General features: G+C 41.2%; 1 protein-coding gene across 1 annotated transcript in view; it reads right to left on the minus strand.

The window, feature by feature from the left end:
• LOC125455341 (neuroblast differentiation-associated protein AHNAK-like) overlaps nt 1-23,343 on the minus strand; it is a 99,632-nt gene that overhangs the window by 19,421 nt on the left and 56,868 nt on the right. Inside the window, exons 6-9 of the mRNA XM_059649143.1 lie at nt 21,494-21,663; nt 7,775-10,754; nt 4,854-6,472; nt 450-4,346 (exon numbers count right to left, since the gene is read on the minus strand). Coding sequence (XP_059505126.1) covers nt 450-4,346; nt 4,854-6,472; nt 7,775-10,754; nt 21,494-21,663 — 8,666 coding nt within the window. The remainder of the gene's footprint in view (nt 1-449; nt 4,347-4,853; nt 6,473-7,774; nt 10,755-21,493; nt 21,664-23,343) is intronic.

Below are 23,343 nucleotides of genomic sequence, written 5' to 3' on the forward strand. Positions count from 1 at the left end.
TTCATATCTCCTGATTCCAAACCCACATCTACTGTTGGCACATCTACTTCAGTTGATGGAGCTTTAATGTCCACTGACAATTCCGACGCTGAAACATCGATAGCAGCTTTAGGCATGGGCACACCTACATCCCCCTTCCCTATCAAATTTGGCATTTCAACGTCAACTTGTGGTTTTTCCACTTCAGCTGTTTTTAATTCAAAGTCGGGACCTCTGATGTTAATCTTCCCAAGGCTAAGATCACCTTCCAACTTGCTTGCTATGACATCTACACTCGGTACTTTGGCATCCATGTTAGATTTCGGTAGCGAGACATCGAATTTTGGAAGGTTAACATCCTGATCCATTTCTGGAGCATGTGTATCAGGTTTGGAAATTCCAAAGTTGGGAGCTTTGAATTTAGGCAGTTTCATTTTTCTACCTTCTCCATCAATGTCAACCTCTGGAGCCTGCAGATCAGCTTCTAGTTCTGGAGCACTTAGGTCCAGTTTTGGTGCTTTAATATCTCCCTCTGGTTTTTCAAATGAAATATCAACATCTGGCTTGCTAACACTCACATCAACTTCAGGTCCTTTGAATTTTGGAAGAGAAATCCCAAATGATGGCATTTTCACCGATGGCATTTTGAACTTTCCTCCATCACCTTTCATCTTCATATCTCCTGATTCCAAACCCACATCTACTGTTGGCACATCTACTTCAGTTGATGGAGCTTTAATGTCCACTGACAATTCCGGAGCTGAAACATCGATATCAGCTTTAGGCATGGGCACACCTACATCCCCCTTCCCTTTCAGCTTTGGCATTTCGACATCAACTTGTGGTTTTTCCACTTCATGCGTTTCTAATTCAAAGTCATGACCTCTGATATCAATCTTCCTAAGGCTAAGATCACCTTCCAGCTTGCCTGCTTTAATATCTACACTCGGTACTTTGGCATCCATGTCAGCTTTCGGTAGTGAGATATCGACTTTGGGAAGATTAACATCCAGACCCATTTTTGGAGCTGGTATGTCAGGTTTGGAAATTCCAAATTTTGGAGCTTTGAATTTAGGCAGTTTCATTTTTCTACCTTCTCCATCAATGTCAACCACTGGAGCCTGCAGATCAACTTCTACTTCTGAAGCACTAACGTCCAGTTTTGGTGCTTTAATATCTCCCTCTGGTTTTTCAAATGAAATATCAACATCTGGCTTGCTCACACTCACATCAACTTCAGGTCCTTTGAATTTTGGAATGGAAATCCCAAATGATGGCTTTTTCACCGATGGCATTTTGAACTTTTCTCCACCACCTTTCATCTTCATATCTCCTGATTCCAAACCCACATCTACTGTTGGCACATCTACTTCAGTTGATGGAGCTTTAATGTCCACTGACAATTCCGGGGCTGAAACATCGATATCAGCTTTAAGCATGGGCACACCTACATCCCCCTTCCCTTTCAACTTTGGCATTTCGATGTCAACTTGTGGTTTTTCCACTTCAGGCATTTTTACTTGACAGTCGTGACCTCTGATGTTAATCTTCCCAAGGCTATGATCACTTTCCAAATTGCCTGCTTTGACATCTACACTCGGTACTTTGGCATCCATGTCACCTTTCGGTAGTGAGACATCGACTTTTGGAAGGTTCACATTCTGATCCATTTTTGGAGCTTGTATATCAGGTTTAGAAATTCCAAATTTTGGAGCTTTGAATTTAGGCAGTTTCATTCTTCCACTTTTTCCATCAATGTCAACATCTGGAGCCTGCAGATCAGCTTCTAGTTCTGGAGCACTTATGTCCAGTTTCGGTGCTTTAATATCTCCCTCTGGTTTTTCAAATGAAATATCAACATCTGGCTTGCTCACACTCACATCAACTTCAGGTCCTTTGAATTTTGGAACAGAAATCCCAAATGATGGCATTTTCCACGACGGCATTTTGAACTTCCCTCCATCACCTTTCATCTTCATATCACCTGATTCCAAACCCACATCTACTGTTGGCACATCTACTTCAGTTGATGGAACTTTAATGTCCACTGACAATTCCGGGACTGAAACATCGATATCAGCTTTAGGCATGGGCAAACCTACATCCCCCTTCCCTTTCAACTTTGGCATTTCGATGTCAACTTGTGGTTTTTCCACTTCAGCCGTTTCTAATTCAAAGTCATGACCTCTGATGTCAATCTTCCCAAGGCTAAGATCACCTTCCAACTTGCCTGCTTTAACATCTACACTCGGTACTTTGGCATCCATGTCAGCTTTCGGTAGTGAGATATCGACTTTGGGAAGATTAACATCCAGACCCATTTTTGGAGCTGGTACGTCAGGTTTGGAAATTCCAAATTTTGGAGCTTTGAATTTAGGCAGTTTCATTTTTCTACCTTCTCCATCAATGTCAACCTCTAGAGCCTGCAGATCAGCTTCTAGTTCTGGAGCACTTACGTCCAGTTTTGGTGCTTTAATATCTCCCTCTGGTTTTTCAGATGAAATATCAACATCTGGCTTGCTCACACTCACATCAACATCAGGTCCTTTGAATTTTGGAAGAGAAATCCCAAATGATGGCATTTTCACCGATGGCATTTTGAACTTTCCTCCATCACCTTTCATCTTCATATCTCCTGATTCCAAACCCACATCTACTGTTGGCACATTTACTTCAGTTGATGGAGCTTTAATGTCCACTGACAATTCCGGAGCTGAAACATCGATGTCAGCTTTAGGCATGGGCACACCTACATCGCCCTTCCCTTTCAGCTTTGGCATTTCGATGTCAACTTGTGGTAATTCCACTTCAGCCGTTTCTAATTCAAAGTCATGACCTCTGATGTCAATCTTCCCAAGGCTAAGATCACCTTCCAACTTGCCTGCTTTAACATCTACTCTCGGTACTTTGGCATCCATGTCAGCTTTCGGTAGTGAGATATCGACTTTGGGAAGATTAACATCCTGACCCATTTTTGGAGCTGGTATGTCAGGTTTGGAAATTCCAAATTTTGGAGCTTTAAATTTTGGCATTTTCATTTTTCTACCTTCTCCATCAATGTCAACCTCTGGAGCCTGCAGATCAGCTTCTCGTTCTGGAACACTTACGTCCAGTTTTGGTGCTTTAATATCTCCCTCTGGTTTTTCAAATGAAATATCAACATCTGGCTTGCTCACACTCACATCAACTTCAGGTCCTTTGAATTTTGGAAGAGAAATCCCAAATGATGGCAGTTTCACCGATGGCATTTTGAACTTTCCTCCATCACCTTTCATCTTCATATCTCCTGATTCCAAACCCACATCTACTGTTGGCACATCTACTTCAGTTGATGGAGCTTTAATGTCCACTGACAATTCCGGAGCTGAAACATCAATATCAGCTTTAGGCATGGGCACACCTACATCCCCCTTCCCTTTCAGCTTTGGTATTTCGACATCAACTTGTGGTTTTTCCACTTCATGCGTTTCTAATTCAAAGTCATGACCTCTGATGTCAATCTTCCCAAGGCTAAGATCACCTTCCAACTTGCCTGCTTTAACATCCACACTCGGTACTTTGGCATCCATGTCAGCTTTTGGTAGTGAGATATCGACTTTTGGAAGGTTCACATTCTGATCCATTTTTGGAGTTGGTATATCAGGTTTGGAAATTCCAAATTTTGGAGCTTTGAATTTAGGCAGTTTCATTCTTCCACTTTTTCCATCAATGTCAACATCTGGAGCCTGCAGATCAGCTTCTAGTTCTGGAGCACTTATGTCCAGTTTCGGTGCTTTAATATCTCCCTCTGGTTTTTCAAATGAAATATCAACATCTGGCTTGCTCACACTCACATCAACTTCAGGTCCTTTGAATTTTGGAACAGAAATCCCAAATGATGGCATTTTCCACGACGGCATTTTGAACTTCCCTCCATCACCTTTCATCTTCATATCTCCTGATTCTAAACCCACATCTGCTGTTGGCACATCTACTTCAGTTGATGGAACTTTAATGTCCACTGACAATTCCGGGACGGAAACATCGATATCAGCTTTAGGCATGGGCAAACCTCCATCCACGTTCCCTTTCAACTTTGGCATTTCGATGTCAACATGTGGTTTTTCCACTTCAGCCGTTTCTAATTCAAAGTCATGACCTCTGATGTCAATCTTCCCAAGGCTAAGATCACCTTCCAACTTGCCTGCTTTAACATCCACACTCGGTACTTTGGCATCCATGTCAGCTTTTGGTCGTGAGATATCGACTTTGGGAAGATTAACATCCAGACCCATTTTTGGAGCTGGTACGTCAGGATTGGAAATTCCAAATTTTGGAGCTTTGAATTTAGGCAGTTTCATTTTTCTACCTTCTCCATCAATGTCAACCTCTGGAGCCTGCAGATCAGCTTCAACGTCTGGAGCACTTACGTCCAGTTTTGGTGCTTTAATATCTCCCTCTGGTTTTTCAAATGAAATATCAACATCTGGCTTGCTCACACTCACATCAGGTCCTTTGAATTTTGGAAGAGAAATCCCAAATGATGGCATTTTCACCGATGGCATTTTGAACTTTCCTCCATCACCTTTCATCTTCATATCTCCTGATTCCAAACCCACATCTACTGTTGGCACATCTACTTCAGTTGATGGAACTTTAATATCCACTGACAATTCCGGAGCTGAAACATCGATATCAGCTTTAGGCATGGGCACACCTACATCCCCCTTCCCTTTCAACTTTGGCATTTCGATGTCAACTTGTGAGATATCGACTTTGGGAAGATTAACATCCAGACCCATTTTTGGAGCTGGTATGTCAGGTTTGGAAATTCCAAATTTTGGAGCTATAAATTTAGGCAGTTTCATTTTTCTACCTTCTCCATCAATGTCAACCTCTGGAGCCTGCAGATCAGCTTCTAGTTCCGGAGCACTTACGTCCAGTTTTGGTGCTTTAATATCTCCCTCTGGTTTTTCAAATGAAATATCAACATCTGGCTTGCTCACACTCACATCAACATCAGGTCCTTTGAATTTTGGAAGAGAAATCCCAAATGATGGCAGTTTCACCGATGGCATTTTGAACTTTCCTCCATCACCTTTCATCTTCATATCTCCTGATTCCAAACCCACATCTACTGTTGGCACATCTACTTCAGTTGATGGAACTTTAATATCCACTGACAATTCCGGAGCTGAAACATCGATATCAGCTTTAGGCATGGGCACACCTACATCCCCCTTCCCTTTCAGCTTTGGCATTTCGACGTCAACTTGTGGTTTTTCCACTTCAGCCGTTTCTAATTCAAAGTCATGACCTCTGATGTCAATCTTCCCAAGGCTAAGATCACCTTCCAGCTTGACTGCTTTAACATCTACACTCGGTACTTTGGCATCCATGTCAGCTTTCGGTAGTGAGATATCGACTTTGGGAAGATTAACATCCAGACCCATTTTTGGAGCTAGTATGTCAGGTTTGGAAATTCCAAATTTTGGAGCTTTAAATTTAGGCAGTTTCATTTTTCTACCTTCTCCATCAATGTCAACCTCTGGAGCCTGCAGATCAGCTTCAACTTCTGGAGCACTTCCGTCCAGTTTTGGTGCTTTAATATCTCCCTCTGGTTTTTCAAATGAAATATCAACATCTGGCTTGCTCACACTCACATCAACTTCAGGTCCTTTGAATTTTGGAAGAGAAATCCCAAATGATGGCATTTTCACCGATGGCATTTTGAACTTTCCTCCATCACTTTTCATCTTCATATCTCCTGATTCCAACCCCACATCTACTGTTGGCACATCTACTTCAGTTGATGGAGTTTTATTGTCCACTGACAATTCCGGAGCTGAAACATCGATATCAGCTTTAGGCATGGGCACACCTACATCCCCCTTCCCCTTCAGCTTTGGCATTTCGACATCAACTTGTGGTTTTTCCACTTCAGCCGTTTCTAATTCAAATTCATGACCTCTGATGTCAATCTTCCCAAGGCTAAGATCACCTTCCAGCTTGCCTGCTTTAACATCTACACTCGGTACTTTGGCATCCATGTCAGCTTTCGGTAGTGAGATATCGACTTTGGGAAGATTAACATCCAGACCCATTTTTGGAGCTGGTATGTCAGGTTTGGAAATTCCAAATATTTGAGCTTTAAATTTAGGCAGTTTCATTTTTCTACCTTTTCCATCAATGTCAACCTCTGGAGCCTGCAGATCAGCTTCTAGTTCTGGAGCACTTACGTCCAGTTTTGGCGCTTTAATATCTCCCTCTGGATTTTCAAATGAAATATCAACATCTGGCTTGTTCACACTCACATCAACTTCAGATCCTTTGAATTTTGGAAGAGAAATCCCAAATGATGGCATTTTCACCGATGGCATTTTGAACTTTCCTCCATCACCTTTCATCTTCATATCTCCTGATTCCAAACCCACATCTACTGTTGGCACATCTACTTCAGTTGATGGAGCTTTAATGTCCACTGACAATTCCGGAGCTGAAACATCGATATCAGCTTTAGGCATGGGCACACCTACATCCCCCTTCCCTTTCTGCTTTGGCATTTCGACATCAACTTGTGGTTTTTCCACTTCATGCGTTTCTAATTCAAAGTCATGACCTCTGATGTCAATCTTCCCAAGGCTAAGATCACTTTCCAACTCGCCTGCTTTAACATCTACACTCGGTACTTTGGCATCCATGTCAGCTTTCGGTAGTGAGATATCGACTTTGGGAAGATTAACATCCAGACCCATTTTTGGAGCTGGTATGTCAGGTTTGGAAATTCCAAATTTTGGAGCTTTAAATTTAGGCAGTTTCATTTTTCTACCTTCTCCATCAATGTCAACCTCTGGAGCCTGCAGATCAGCTTCTAGTTCTGGAGTACTTACGTCCAGTTTTGGCGCTTTAATATCTCCCTCTTGTTTTTCAAATGAAATATCAACATCTGGCTTGCTCACACTCACATCAACATCAGGTCGTTTGAATTTTGGAATGGAAATCCCAAATGATGGCATTTTCACCGATGGCATTTTGAACTTTCCTCCATCAACTTTCATCTTCATATCTCCTGATTCCAAACCCACATCTAATGTTGGCACATCTCCTTCAGTTGATGGAGCTTTAATATCCACTGACAATTCCGGGGCTGGAACATCGATATCACTTTTAAGCATGGCCACACCTACGTCTCCCTTCCCTATCAACTTTGGCATTTCAACGTCAACTTGTGGTTTTTCCACTCCAGGTGTTTTTAATTCAAAGTCGGGACCTCTGATGTTAATGTTCCCAAGGTTAAGATCACCTTCCAACTTGCCTTCTTTGCCATCTACACTCGGTACTTTGGCATCAATGTCAGCTTTCGGTAGTGAAATGGGGACTTGGGGAACGTAAACATCCAGATCCATTTCTGGAGCTGGTATGTCGGCTTTGGAAATTCCAAATTTTGGAACTTTGAATTTAGGCAGTTTCATTTTTCTAGCTTTTCCATCAATGTCAACATCTGGAGCCTGCAGATCTGCTTCTAGTTCTGGAGCATTTACGTCCATTTTAGGTGCTTTAATATCTCCCTCTGGTCTTTCAACTGAAATATCGACATCTGGCTTGCTCACACTCACATCAACATCAGGTCCTTTGAATGTTGGAAGAGAAATCCCAAATGATGGAATTTTCACCGATGGCATTTTGAACTTTCCTCCATCACCTTTCATCTTCATATCTCCTGATTCCAAACCCACATCTACTGTTGGCAGATCTTCTTTGGTTGATGGAGCTTTAATATCCACTGACACTTCCGGGGCTGAAACATCAATATCGCCTTTCGGCATGGACATATGTACATCCAACTTCCCCTTCAACTTTGGCATTTCGACATCAACTTGTGGTTTTTCCACTTCAGGCGTTTCTAATTCAAAGTCGGGACCTCTGATGTTAATGTTCCCAAGGCTAAGATCACCTTCCAACTTGCCTGCTTTGACATCTATCCTCGGTACTTTGGCATCCCTGTCAGCTTTTGGTAGTGAGATATCGACTTTGGGAAGGCTAACATCTGGATCCATTTTTGGAGCTGGTATATCGGGCTTGGAAATTCCAAATTTTGGAGCTTTGAATTTGGGCAGTTTCATTTTTCTACCTTCTCCAGGAATGTCAACCTCTGGAGCCTGCAGATCAGCTTCAACTTCTGGAGCACTTCTGTCCATTTTCGGCGCTTTAATATCTCCCTCTGGTTTTTCAACTGAAATATTGACATCTGGCTTGCTCACACTCACATCAACATCAGGTCCTTTGAATGTTGGAAGAGAAATCCCAAATGATGGCATTGTCATGGATGGCATTTTGAACTTTCCTCCATCACCTTTCATCTTCATATCTCCTGATTCCAAACCCACATCTACTGTTGGCAGATCCGCTTTGGTTGATGGGGCTTTAATGTCCACTGACAATTCCCGGGATGAAACATCGATATCAGTTTCAGGCATGGACACATCTACATCCACCTTCCCTTTCAAGTTTGGCATTTCGACGTCAACTTGTGTTTTTTCCATTTCAGGCATTTTTAGTTCAATGTCGGGCCCTCCGATGTCAACCTTCCTAAGACTAACATCACCTTCCAACTTGCCTGCTTTGACATCTATCCTCGGTACTTTGGCATCCATGTCACCTTTCCCTCGTGAGACAGCAACTTTGGGAAGGTTAACATGCACATCCATTTTTGGAGCATGTATATCGGGTCTAGAAATTCCAAATTTTGGAGCTTTGCTCTTTGGCACATTTATTTTACTACCTTTTTCTTCAGTGTCACCGTCCAGTGCCTGCAAGTCAACTTTAAGTTTTGGAGTTTTTCCGTCCAATTTTGCATCTTTCACATGTACCTCTGGTTTTTCAATGGAAATGTCAGTATCTGGCTTGCTCATATCAACCTCAGGTCCTTTGAATTCTGGGACAGAAATGCTAACGGATGGCATTTTCGTGGATGGCATTTTGATCTTTCCTCCATCACCTTTAACCTTCTGATCTGCTGAGTCTAAATCCATCTCAACTGTTGGAAATTGGATGGCCATTGATGACTCTTTGAAGTCCACTGACATTCCCAGCGCTGAAACATTGATATCACTTTTGGGCATGGACATATTGACATCCATTACTTTTGACGTTTCAGTATCAACTTCTGGTTTTTGCACCTCAGGTATTTTTAGACCTGCATCCGGACCTTTGATGTCATTTTCACCAAGACTAAGGTTACCTTCCATTTTGCTTGTGGTGACATCTATACTCACTGCCTTGACATATATATCAGGTTTTGTTCGTGAGACATCGACTTTGGGGAGGTTAACGCCATCGCTCATTTTAACATATTCTTTGTCAGGTTTGGATGAACCAAGTGACTGTCCTTGTGGTTTTGACTTTTCTATTTTCTGTCCTCCTTTTATTTCCATGTTTTCCTCAGTTTTTGTTTGATAAGAATCCCAGTCTTGTTCCCTCTCACGTGTTTGATATTTTTTACCCGAAATTTCAATCTGTTGCTCCCTCTTGCTGATCTCCGTGATTGAATCAACCTCTGCTGGCTCAGTGTGCCTTGTTGTGAGATTACCCAGCAACCTTGCTGGTAGCGTCTTTCCTGCTCGGTCTGTGTTATCTCTGTCTGTTTTTGAATCTTTGGCATCAATCTTCATTAAGCTAACATCTATTGCAAGTGTTGAAGACTTTGTTTCTTTTTCAGAAGCCTTACCCCTGGCTTCCTTCTTTTTGGTCTTTTTGCTTTTTATTTGCTTATCAGTCTTGGATTTCTTTGTTTCTTTTCCAGATTTTGGAAATGATTTGTCAGCAACCTGCTTGCTGACATTTGTTTCTAGCTCCTCATGTTGTGGCAATGTAACATCAGCTTTTACATGTACGCTACTAGGTTGTTTCTGTGAGACGACCTGTTGTGTCTGTTGGCCGGTTACTTCATCATGTTCCTCCTCTATATGTGACTTATCTTTGGATATTCCACTGGCCGTTTTCAATTTACTATCTGAAGCCGTGGTCAGAATAGCTGATAGTGTGTTATTGTCCCTTTTTGAATCATCAGTTTGAATTTTGTGCTGTTCCATGTTTGTATCTGATGTTTGCAAATGACATTGTTCGTCTGGTAATTTTGTTCCAATGTCAAATATGGGTTCAATTGGTTCTGAAAGGATAAATTTTGCTATTTTCAGTTTTGGCATTTTCAGTTTGGATTCTCTGTTAATATTGTCTGATTCCATTGCACTGCTTTGATTCTCCAGCTTTCGATCAGATCGCTTTATTGCTGTTGTTGCAGTGCCATTTGTGGTTTGTGCGACTCTGTCAGCATGGATATTGAATTTCTCATATTTCAAAGGAGAAAATTCCTTGCTGCCTGATGAAGGTTCTGGTCTTTCCTGCTCAGAGTCTTCTGTTTTCCCCATTTTTATTCCTCCTGCACCAATATGTGGAAGTTTTATTTTTCTTCTACGTTTTTTCACTTTTTCAGTAGTTTCTGTTGTTTTTAAATGGGACTCTATATCTGTGCTTGTTGCAGTAACATCGTGTTGTTCACGTTCTTCTGTTTCTGATAGGCTGTGTGATCTGTCCAGTCTGTATGTCTTTGATTTTTTGAAAGCTAGAAACTTGGGGCAAGAAAATGTTACATCAGGCACGTCAGCCGCCTTTGCCCGTCCCTTCTGTGTTGCTTCTTGCAGTTGAGCTTCTGTTGGTGTGCTCATTTCTTCAGAACCATCTCTTGTTATTTTAGTTTTATTTCCATAAAGTGTTGAAAAAAACTCTTCTTCTGCTCCCTGAGAGAAAGTATGCACTGTTATTTCAGCAGTTCTTTGTTTAACATAAATTTATAAGATTGCAATATTGTTAGAGAGAGGCAAGCAGACATAATTAGCTATGGTGCATGTGTTTGAATGCAAAACTTAACTCACTTGTCAGGTTGACCTCCGTACCACATTTGTACCTTTGTACATACAAGTTACTTAATCTGCTCTGTAAATAGCCTCGATTTTTTGCTCAAAATCTTAATAGTGGGCACATGTACATGTTTGTAGAAATACCATTGAGAGCTACTTTTGATTATCTGATTACGCTGCAAACAGTCTGATTTCCATACCCTTTTCTTGTGTTCATTGCAGACTTTGACTTCCCACAAACTGCAGTTTCATCTCATGTGTGATATCTTATCTGTTGTAATTTTGAGCAGGATGAAACTGTTTGCCAGCATGTTCCGGAAAAATAACTTCTCCCTCATGCACTTACTCTAATGCTTAGGAATTCCCAATTGTCTAGCCTTGATCCCTTCACTTAACACGATGGTCAGGAAACTGCCAATCTGTTCAGTCACATCCTCATGATCATTTTTAATGTCCATGTCACCATTAAAATTATCAGTCTAGCACCCTGGTCATAGATCTTGGCGTAGCCCTCATTTTCTGAAATCCCCAGAGAGCTGGAGACTTGAATGGTTCTAACTGGCTTAACCTTTCTTTGTCAGATATGATTAGACTGGATAAAGCATTATCTGGCTCTGGCCTTCTCTTTCAAAATTGATCATTCTTCTAGGATCACTCTAGAATGCAAAGCTAACTCCTGAAACATCTTCTTCACTCCAAATCCTCATCTTAAACCACACTGTCTGACTTCTCTACATTTAATTCAAACTGAAAATGCAAGGAATTCATGCACGTCTCTGTTATAAAGCGTGAGACCATCTGTAGCTACAACTTTCCTTTTGTCACCCAAGTCCATTAGGTCAAACTTCACCCACCCAGGCCCCAAATTTGCAACTTTCTCCAGAATTTTTCTTATTTTGAATTGTGTGCTTTCCAAGTTTGATTTATCCTTGACTGCTGCCAGTTTCTCCCTTAACCCTATTTCCAACAAACTGCTGACAACCCAATTTCCCCTTCTGGCTTCAATTTTTGATGATGTTAACTTTTTCCGCTCCTAAAATTCAGGCCTCTTCCCGTTCAAGTCTTCCAGTATCCACTCCTCCAAAAAAAGTGTCTTTGATACCTCTGTCCTTGAGAACTACCCCTGTTTTCTCTCTAAAGTGACACCACACGTTCATGTTTGATTCCCTCCAATCAGTTTACTGCCTTTACCATTGTAATGAAATACCCTATCGATATTGCAAATGAAATCATTTTTGATTATGATCACAGTCCCTCCTTATCTTTTACGTCACTCTATAGCTTTCAATGTGGTCAACCATACACCTTATTCCAAGGTCTCATCTTCATCATCCAGCTTAGTGGAATATCCTCTGTCCAGTTCCATTCTTAACTATCCATTTGGAGCCAGAAATTTACCTGTAATGACTGCCTTAGAACATAGAACATAGAAAAGTACAGCACAGTACAGGCCATTCGGCCCACGATGTTGTGCCGTGGAATAATCCTAATCCAAAAATAAAATAACCTAACCTACATTCCCCTCAATTCACTGCTGTCCATGTGCATGTCCAGCAGTCGCTTAAATGTCACTAGTGACTCCGCTTCCACGACTACCACTGGTAAACTATTCCATGCGCTCACAACTCTCTGGGTGAAGAACCTCCCTCTGACGTCTCCTCTATACCTTCCTCCTAACACCTTAAAACAATGACCCCTCGTGGCAGTCAATCCTGCCCTGGGAAAAAGTCTCTGGCTATCGACTCTATCCATGCCTCTCATTACCTTGTACACCTCGATCAGGTCACCTCTCTTCCTCCTTCTTTCCAGAGAGAAAAGTCCGAGCTCAGTCAACCTCTCCTCATAAGACAAGCCCTCCAGTCCAGACAGCATTCTGGTAAACCTCCTTTGCACCCTCTCCAAAGCCTCCACATCTTTCCTATAATAGGGCGACCAGAACTGGACACAATATTCCAAGTGTGGTCTCACCAGGGTTTCGTAGAGCTGCAGCATAACCTCATGGCTCTTAAACTCGATCCCCCTGTTAATGAAAGCCAAAACACCATATGCTTTCTTAACAACCTTATCCACCTGGATGCCTTGTTGCATCTGGAGTTACTAAGGATCAACTAATGACTTCCCTCATCCACTTTATTTCTCAAGTGCATGCCGTCCACTGGCAAATCACATAAAATGTCAAAAAAAATCAGTAATCACACCAATACTGCTACTTGCTGCTACCTAGTATTGCATGAACAGAAATATTCTCCAATTAAATGTTTGGAAGTTTGAAACTACTGCCTTTGGTTCCCCCAACAAATTCTACCATTTTGAGCTCAAATGTGGCCCTGCAATTGAGTTACTGAAGCCTCAATCTACAAGTATTTTGTCTGCTTCACCACAAAACCACTTACTTCCATTCCCAAAACAGCCATTCACAATCTTTATCACCTATTTGGATTTGGGGACCAAGTGTAATGTTTCCGCATTTGCTGATGAGACAACAGCAAGTAGGAGTGTGGGTTGTGAAGAGAATACAAAGAAGGTTTAAAGTGAATTTGGACAAACTGAGTAACAGGGCAGGAAGAAGGCAGATACAATAGAATGTGGACATTCCTTACAATGTGGAAACAGGCCCTTTGACCCAACAACTCCACACTGACCTTCAGAACATCCCACCCAGACCCGCGCCCACATAACTCACCGACTCTACACATCCTTGAACACTCCGGGCAATGTAACATGGCCAATCCACCTAGCCTGTGCATCTTTGGACTGTGGGAGGAAACCCATGCAGACACGGGGAGAATGTGCAAACTCCACACAGACAGTCGCCCCAGGGTGGAATTAAACACAGGTCCGTGGCTCGGTGAGGCAGCAGTGCTAACCACTGAGACACCATTCTGCCTTTGTAGGAGGAATGGAGATGTAGAGTACTCCTTAAAATGGAATGGGATTGAGAATGTTGATTACAAAGAAAGTCAAAAACTATTGGTTTGTTAGCCTTTATTAGAAGAGGATTTGAACACAGGAGCAAAGAAGTCTTGCTGCAATTGTGTAGAGCATTGGTGAGTCTGGACTTGGAGTCTTGTATAGAGTATCATCTCGTAAGCTAAAAAAGGATACATCTGCGTGGAGGGTATGCAAAAAAGATTCACCAGACTAATCCCTGAGATTGTGCAATTGTGCTTTGAGGACAGCTTGAGAGACTGGTAGACTTTGTATTCCACAGAGTTCAGAAGAATGAGAGGAGATCACAACATTGCATACAAATTCTTACAGGTCTCAACAGATGTAGGATGGACATATCACTGACTTGGAGTAGTGAGGAGTGGAGGATCATCTTGTGTATAAGAATTAGGGCAGAGATGAGGAAAGACATGAGGAAAGAATTTCTGTCATTCAATCACTCTGATTCTGTAACTGAGAAAGCTGTGTAAGCCCAGTCATTGGCTGTGTTCAAGACAGAGAGTGACAGATACCTACCCATTAAATATTTCGAGGGATATGTGGAGTGTGCAGGCAGAAGGTGTGATATTGAAGCTCAGTGGCCCAAAAACCGTCTCACCACATCTGCTGCTGTAACTGTTCTTCGTACCATTATCACCAGTTCCATGCCTTCACATCCATCTTCCTTCCTATATAAACTTCAGCTTTCCAAAATTCTGTTGACTGTTTCTTAAGTTTTCCACATCCAGCTTACTGATCACCTAGAGCTCGCTACCTACATTGGCTCTCAGCTCAGCAAGACTTCAATTTTCAAAGATTTCCCTCATTTTTAAATTCTTGCATATCCTTGCCCCTCCTTACTTTAGTAACATTCATTGCCTACACTCCACCCCCCATGCCCTCTTCACCTCATATCCCTTGTGCAGTCCCTATTTCAGTCCCTCCAGCATTGGTGTGTTAACCTTAAGCTGCTAAAGCTAGAATCACTGGATTCTACCCCAAACCCATTCCCCTCCCTACTACAGTCTACTCCTTGAAGACCATCTTCAAAACCTGCTTCATTAATCTTTTTTTGCCATTCTTCTTGATAGCCTCCTCTGTGGCTCAGAGGCAACTTTTGAGTAATAAGGCTTTTTTGAATTGCAGGGGACCTTTTCCTATGTAAAAGCACAATGTAAACGTAATTTACATTCTCCGAGTATTTTCAAAGCTGCAGAAAATGCCACGGCTACAATGGTGGGATCCATAGTGACACGGCAATTGCTATTTGAAGGCCCAGGAATTCCATTTTCAGGCAAGATGCTTTCAACGTAACCTCATGGAAGTACTGAGACTTGTCTTCCAATGTTTTTTGATGGGTGTGGATCTGGATGAACACAGCAGGCCAAGCAGCATCTTAGGAGCAGGAGAACTGACGTTTCAGGCAGAGACCCTTCATCAGAAAACAGCTTCATCCTATTATCTCTGATACATTTATGGAGGCCAAAGGATCTGATGGCACAACAATGAACTAGGTATGGAAACTGTGGCTGCAATACCTCTGGGCCTACAACTTGATCAACAAGTGACTAATGACTAAGATAAACTAATTAGGGGGGAGAAAATTAATTGTGGAAGTAAATTGGCAAGAAATATAAAAACAAACAATCAGCAACAATAATTATAGCTATACTCTAGAATACAACCTAGAGGTATTCTCTATGAGTATGCCTCATGGGGAGGTGACAGCCTAGTGGCATTATTGCTGGAATGTTAATTCAGAGACCCAGGTATGCTTCTGGGGACTTGGGTTCAAATCCCACTGATGGACAAAAATCTGGATTTAAGACTCAGATGATGACCATGAATCTATTGTCGATCGTTGGTAAAACCCTTCTGGTTCAATAATGTCCTTTAAGGAAGGAAACTGCTATCCTTACCTGGTCTGGTCTGCATGTGACTCCAGACCAGCAGCAATGTGGCTGACTCTTAACTGACCTCTGGGCAACTAGGGATAGGCAATAATTGCTGCCTAGCCAGCAACACCTTCATCCAATGAATGAATAAGGAAAAAAATTACAAAGAAAGGAAATAGTTAAATAAAGTGTAGGACTCATTGGGGAATGAAACTAAGGAATTGATAGTGAGGAACAGGGAATGGCAGATAAATAAAATTAATATTTTGCATCGTTCTTCATGGTGGGATACACTATAAACATCCGAAAGATAAAAGGTATGCTAGATCCTGATGGTGGGGCGAGGGTGGAAATCATGTAATAGTCTCTATCACGAGGGACAAAGTATTTGATAAACATGTGGGACTGAGGGAAGACAAGTCACCAGACAAACGGCCTGTATCCAAGGTTTTAAAGAGTAATGCTGCAGAAATAGTAGAGGCACTGGTGAAACTATTCCAGAACTCATTGGATTCTGGGAAGGTTTCAGTGGATTGGAAAATTGTCCATGTTATACCCCTGTTATTGAAGCAAGGGATACAGAAAGCAGGATACCATAGGCCAGTTAACTTAACATATGTCATTGGGAAAATGCTGGAGTCCGTTATTAAGGAAGAAATAGCAAGAAGCTTTGAAAAGCTTAGTGCAATCAAACTGAGTCAACATGATTTTATGAAAGGAAAATCACATTTGACAAATTTGCCAGAGATCTTTGAGGAAATAACAAGCAGAGTTATAAAGGGGAATCAGTAAATATAGTATATTTAGATGATCAAAATGTATTTGATAAACGTTATTGCATAAGATAAGACCTCACAACACTGGGGGACATGGATTGAGGATTAATTAACACAGAATTCAGAGAGTTGATATTGATAAAATATTTATATTAATAAAATATTATAAAATATTTGTGAAGGGTAGGTCATGCCTCACAAGCCTTATTGAGTTCTTTGAGAAGGTGACCAAACAGGTGGATGAGGGTAAAGCAGTTGATGTGGTGTACATGGATTTCAGTAAAACATTTGATAAGGTTCCCCGTGATAGGCTATTGCAGAAAATACGTATTCATGGGATTGAGGGTGATTTAGCGGTTTGGAACAGAAATTGGCTAGCTGTAAGAAGACAGAGGGTGGTGGTTGATGGGAAATGTTCATCCTGGAGTTCAGTTACTAGTCGTGTACTGCAAGGATATGTTTTGGGGCCATTGCTGTTTGTCATCTTTATAAATGACTTGGATGAGGGCGTAGAAGGATGGACTAGTAAATTTGCAGATGACACTAAAGTCGGTGGAGTTGTGGATAGTGTGGAAGGATGTTGCAGGTTACAGAGGGATATAGATAAGCTGCAGAGCTGGACTGAGAGGTGGGAAATGAAGTTTAATGCAGAACAGTGTGAGGTGATTCACTTTGGAAGGAGAAACAGGAATACAGAGTACTGAGCTAATGGTAAGATTCTTGGTAGTGTGGATGAGCAGACAGATCTCGGTGTCCATGTGCATAGATCCCTGAAAGTTGCCACCCAGGTTGATAGGGTTATTAAGAAGGCATACAGTGTGTTAGGTTTTATTGGCAGAGGGATTGAGTTTCAGAGCCATGAGGCCAGCTGTACAAAACTCTGGTGCGGCCACACTTGGAGGTATTGTGTACGGTTCTAGTCACGATATTATAGGAAGGATGTGGAAGCATTGGAAAGGGTGCAGAGGAGATTTACCAGGATGTTGCCTGGTATGGAGGGAAGGTCTTATGTGGAAAGGCTGAGGGACTTGAGGCTGTTCTTGTTAGACAGAAGAAGGTTAAGAGGTGAGCTAATAGAGACATACAAGATGATCAGAGATTAGATAGGGTGGTCCGTGAGAGCCTTCTTCCGCGGATGGAGATGGCTAGCACAAGGGGACATAGCTTTAAATTGAGGGGTGATAGATATAGGACAGATGTCAGAGGTAGGTTCTTTACTCAGAGAGTAGTAAGGGAATGGAATGCCCTGCCTGCAACAGTAATAGACTTGCCAAATTTAAGGGCAGTTAAATGATCATTGGATAAACATATGGATAATAACGGAATAGTGTAGGGCATCATTGGTTTTACAGGTCGGCGCGACATCGAGGGCAGATGGGCCTGTACTGTGCTGTAGTGTTCTATGTTCTATCTATGTTCTGTGTTCTAATAAGTCTATTTAAGATTTGAAAATTTTTAACAAGTGGAGTGCCTCAAGGATCTGTCCTACGGCCGCAGCTAGTTACTATCAATATTAATGGCTTGGAGGACAGGGCAGAGTATAATGTGTCCAGATTTGCTGACAATACACAAAGGATGGATAGGCATGTCGTGATGAGCATATAAGAAATCTGCAAGGACACACCAGCAGTCTTCAACTTCCAAACACGCATACTTATGAACGAGATCCCAAATTACAATTAGTTTCAGGGATCCAACATGTAAACATTCGCCTGTACAGATGCGTATATAACACAGTTCAGCATTGTGTCCTGACTTGCGTACAAATTGACTCAGAAATAAATGAATGTGCTCAGCAAACAAACCCATTGCCACCTGGGGACTGCTGGTATAAGAAGGTTTAATGAGTGGTAACAACTTGGCAGATGGTGTTTAATGCGGGGCAATGTGAGGTCAGTGCTTTGATAGAAAGCACTAAAAGGCAGACTATTATTTAAATGGAGAAAGACTCCAAAAAAGAGTAGTTGCTTGTTCCTGTGTATGAAAAACCAAACATTAGCGTGCCAGATACTTAAGATGATGAATGGAATTTATCATTAGGGGGCTGGAGTTTAAAAATAGGAAAGTCTTGTTAAAGATGTACACGGTGTTGTTGAGGCCATCCCTGGAATATTGTGAACAGTTTTGGTTTTGTATTTTAAAAAGAGTTTGAAAAAAACATCAAGAGCAGTTCAAAAGAGATTTACCCAGCTATTTCCAGGGATGGCAGGGTTGACTTATCAAGAACAGTTAAACAGGTTAGGCCCTTATTAATTATGATTCATAAAAAATAGAGCCAATCTTATTGAAGCATAAGGGATTTTGGGGTGTCTTGACAAGATAGTTGATGAGATGATGTTTCCATTAGGGGTGGAAAGTCAAACAGGAGGCATAGTTGTAAAATGAGGGGATACTCATTTAAGAATGTTAATTAATTTCTTCTCCCAGAAGTATTGAAAATCTGGAATTGTCATATAGTTGTGGAGTTGTAGATCACTGAAGATATTTAAAGAGGAGATACATAGAATATATAAAATATCAGGGAGTTGTCAATTATGCTGAGCGGACGTGAAAAAGGAATTGAGGCCTTGGGCAGATCAGCCATCATCTTGTGGAATGGCAGGGTAGGCTTGAGGGGTCAAGTGGCCTGCTCCTGCTCCTTATTCTTATGTAGATGCAAGTGGAGCAGAGCCCGATAAGAGGGGAAGCTCTGTGAAGACTAAAGAGGTGCAGGGTTCTTTGAATGAGGCTGTGTCCACCATCAGTTCTCAAGTGCAGTTCTCTTAGCTTCATCGAACCCTGCGGCAATATTTGAGCTGAGTCTGATTCAACAAGGAGCTTACTTGTACCACCTCCTTCAATACAACATGAAGCCTTATACGCTGGCATGAATGGGCCTAGCAGAGTCTGTAAAAGTTGCAGTGGCATTGAACTTCTATACATCTGGATCTTATCATGTGGGAGGGGATGATGTAGCCAATCTCTGCCCATAAACCATGCAAGATTGCACCCAGGATGTGATGAAGATGGTCTGTATTGGGCATGGTGAATGTATCAGAGAAACAGAACTTGAGGCATCTCGACTTTTCTAAATAAGCTGCGTGGATAAAGCTACCTTCATTTTGAAGCAATCTGCTATTCCTGCGGTCTTTGCAATTCCACAGAGAACCATAGCGTGGCTATTTGGAGACAAAAGTACCTCCTATACAGAGCAGGTGACCACAGGTTACCCTCTTCCCATGCATGGGAATTACCTATAATGAGAGCTATGGAGTGATCAGGAGCATCATGTAGGAGACTATTGGCACGCTGGAGTAATTCTTCTAGCACCTAGCTCACTCACAAAGAGCCTTCCAGTCATAAGACCTTAAGACATAGGAGCAGAAATTATGCCATTCAGTCCATCGAGTCTGCTCCGCCATTCAGTCATGGCTGATAAGTTCGTCAACCCCATTCGCCTGCTTTCTCCCGTAACCCTTGCTCCCCTTAATAATCAAGAACCTATTTCAGTCTTAAATGTACTCAATGACATGGCCTCCACAGCCTTCTGTGGCAGTGAATTCCATAGATTCACCATTCTCTGGCTGAAGAAGTTTCTCCTTATCTCCGTTCTAAAAGGTCTTCCCTTTACTCTAAGGCCGTGCCCTCGGGTCCTAGTATCTCCCACCAACGGAAGCATCTTCCCAACATCCACTTTGTCCAGGTCATTAAGGATTCTGTAAGTTTCAATTAGATCCCCCCTATTCCTTCTAAACTCCAATGGGTACTGTCCCAGAGTCCTCAAACATTCCTCATATGTTAAGCTTTCCATTTCTGGGACCATTCTCATGAACCTCCTCTGAACCTGTTCCAGGGCCAGTACATTCTTCCTGAGATATGGGGCCCAAAACTGCACACAATACTTCACATGTGGCCTGACCAGAGCCTTATAAAGCCTCAGTAGTACATCCCTGCTTTTATATTCAAGTCCTGTCAAAATAAATGCCAACATTGTATTTGCCTTCCTGACTACTGACTCAGCATACAAGTTTACCTTGACAGAAATACTTTCAAGTGTGTTAAAGTCTGTGGTGGTCTGCTGCAATCTCCATACACCACAAGGCCACAGAATTCTCTGTCATATATCTCATGAGGAGATGGAGGAAGAGTGAACGCAGAATATAATTCTACTCAAGTCATCATCTTCCCATTTGCCTAGAAGTCCATAAAGGTATTGCATTCACACAGCCCCCCCCACCCCGCAACCGATATAGTCCCGCTGAAAAATGATAAAGGATGATGTTGCAAGACAATGAAAGGAAAAACATACTACACAATCTCCTAAATAAATATTGCAGACATTCAAACTAAATTTGCTACAACAGAAATTAACTTTATGGAGGTGAGACCAAATTAAGTAGGTTTTAGGTGCTTTTATAAAATTGACATGCCTACTGATGGATGTCACATGTTCAATCCTCTTCTCTCCTTGAGCTGTCGGGCATATTAGAGAATAATGGCCATTCTGGCAATTAATAGCCTGATTCATATAAACTACCTCTAAAACACAGAGAATGCATGTGAGAACAAGATTTAAAATATATGGTTGTGATTATTTTTAAAAATAATAAAGCAAACTAGATAAACTGAATAGCTTACCAGTTTTCCTGTGATCTTAAACTAGTAGTTAGTGATAAATGTCAATATCTGTCTGAAAACAGTAACCAGTGAAATATTACAGAGAATTGTTCTTCTAAATAGCTTTCACCAATTGTCATCTTCTGAAAGGTGAACTTAAAAAGTCTATCTATCCTCTACTGACCTATATCAAGGATGAATAACAAACCATATTTTAAGAGTGAGTAGAATTTGAGTGGTAATCTTTCTCTCACTGAGAATGTCCTGCCTTACTGTCCTCTCGGTGTTGTTTCTGCCTCGTACAGTAGTACTCATATTAAAAACTGCCAACAGAATGTACTTAGCTATATATTTTTAAGTAATTTCTAAAGAAATAACATTAACAGCAGAAGTAGTGAATAACTGATATTTAAAATAGACCCACCACAATAGGTTTACTTCCTTTTACTTCAGCTGCCTCTGATCCTATTGTGTTATATATTGTTCGTTTCAGGCAGTATTTCATTTTGTATGGTTCTGAGTACTGCAAAATCTTGAGTGCGTCCTCATATTTGACAGTATCAAAATAAATTGTAGCACTGATAAGTTGGTCACCTGATGGAAAACAAAATAATACTTAAGGTTAAATAGTGATCAGACCCCAAAATGATTTTAAGTCTTTTCAACTTCTTTGGCAAAGTTCCTTAGTTAAGGTACTATCTGGTACAGTAAGCCCTACTGCATTCGGCACAAACAGAATGAAAACATACCTCTAGTGGAAAACATGAATGGGAACAATTGTAAATGCTGCATTTGGGTCTAAAGGAGTGAATACAGGGGAAAGCCACGCACACGTCCCACAATACACAATTGGACTTGTTGATGTATGGCTTGGGGAGTAAAACTTAATATCTGATCCTCTTCATTTTCTCTTTAACAACATCTATCACATCAGTGTAACCTGTGTGATGTAAGTTGTGCAATTTATATCACTATTTTTTATCTAAGGATTTTTACTTTAAACTGGCACGGAATATGGATTTTCCTACATTCTCTGTTTGAAGGGCTATTGTGATTAAACTGTGACTGTTTCTGTAGAGATAGTAGGAACTGCCGATGCTGGAGAATCTGAGACAACAAGGTGTAGACCTGGGTGAACGCAGCAGGCCAAGCAGCATCAGATGAGCAGGAAGGCTGACATTTTGGGTCTCGACCCTTCCCGAAACGTCAGCTTTCCTGCTCCTCTGATGCTGCTTGGCCTGCTGTGTTCATCCAGCTCCACACATTGTTGTCACTGTTTCTGTACAGCTGGTTATTTCTTTTAATATACAGTGTGAAAGAAAGACATCCTCAAGAGTAATGGGAATTTTTTGCCATTGAGAGAATTTACAAAGTGTACCAAGTAAAAAGTGTAGTATATTAAATTTTCAGAAAGGAGATTCTAGCATTGTTTTGAATTTAGGGGAAACATCTAGAGCTTGAAGAAAAGGGGATTTTAAATTTCAATTTGGGCATTGCTACAGGGTTCTTAGCAGAAGCTGAACATGTAAAACAATTTCTCCTGAGAAAGGGAAAAGATACTTTAGAATTGTTAACCTATATTGCCTCAGTATAACGAGTTTAGTTTGAAAATCCCAGAACAGAAATATTTGGTTATATGGAGAAATATTTGGAGGGGTTATATGAAGTTGAGTATGTTTAAAGCTCAGTTACATGATGAATCAGGAAGAAGCTATCAGATTCACATGACTAGGAGTTGAAGCCATAGTCAAGCATTATGTGGGATTGAAAAGGGCATCTCTCTGGTATTTGTGAACTATAATTTGATACTATTGGGATTAATGGGATTGTATTCTTATTGTGTGTTTCTCAATATTAATACATGTGTCATATGTAAGTAGTTTGGTTCATTCTATCTTCATTTCTTTTACATAATCAACTTTTTTTGTCAAAACCTTATCTGCAATATCATGTGCTAGTATTTCAGTCAGAGACTACCTAGTTAAAAAAGGAAAAGAAACAAAACAAAATGTGATCTATCAAACTAGATTTTAGTCTGGGATCTAACTTGTCCAGTAATAACATCAACTGCCATAATAATACCTGTATCTGGTTGCTAACTTGCAATCAACTACTCCTTGTTCAATATAACAGCCTTTTCTAGTTAGGCCAATACTTGATCTACTGTGCTGGACTAAATACCCATTTAAAGAGGATGATGGCAGCAAACATATCGCATGATGAGATGCAGGCACAATATAGTTGCACATACAACAGTAACCTCTGAACATGGTA

The sequence above is a fragment of the Stegostoma tigrinum genome, chromosome 10, assembly GCF_030684315.1.
Source record: "Stegostoma tigrinum isolate sSteTig4 chromosome 10, sSteTig4.hap1, whole genome shotgun sequence".
Taxonomy (NCBI): Eukaryota; Metazoa; Chordata; class Chondrichthyes; order Orectolobiformes; family Stegostomatidae; genus Stegostoma; species Stegostoma tigrinum.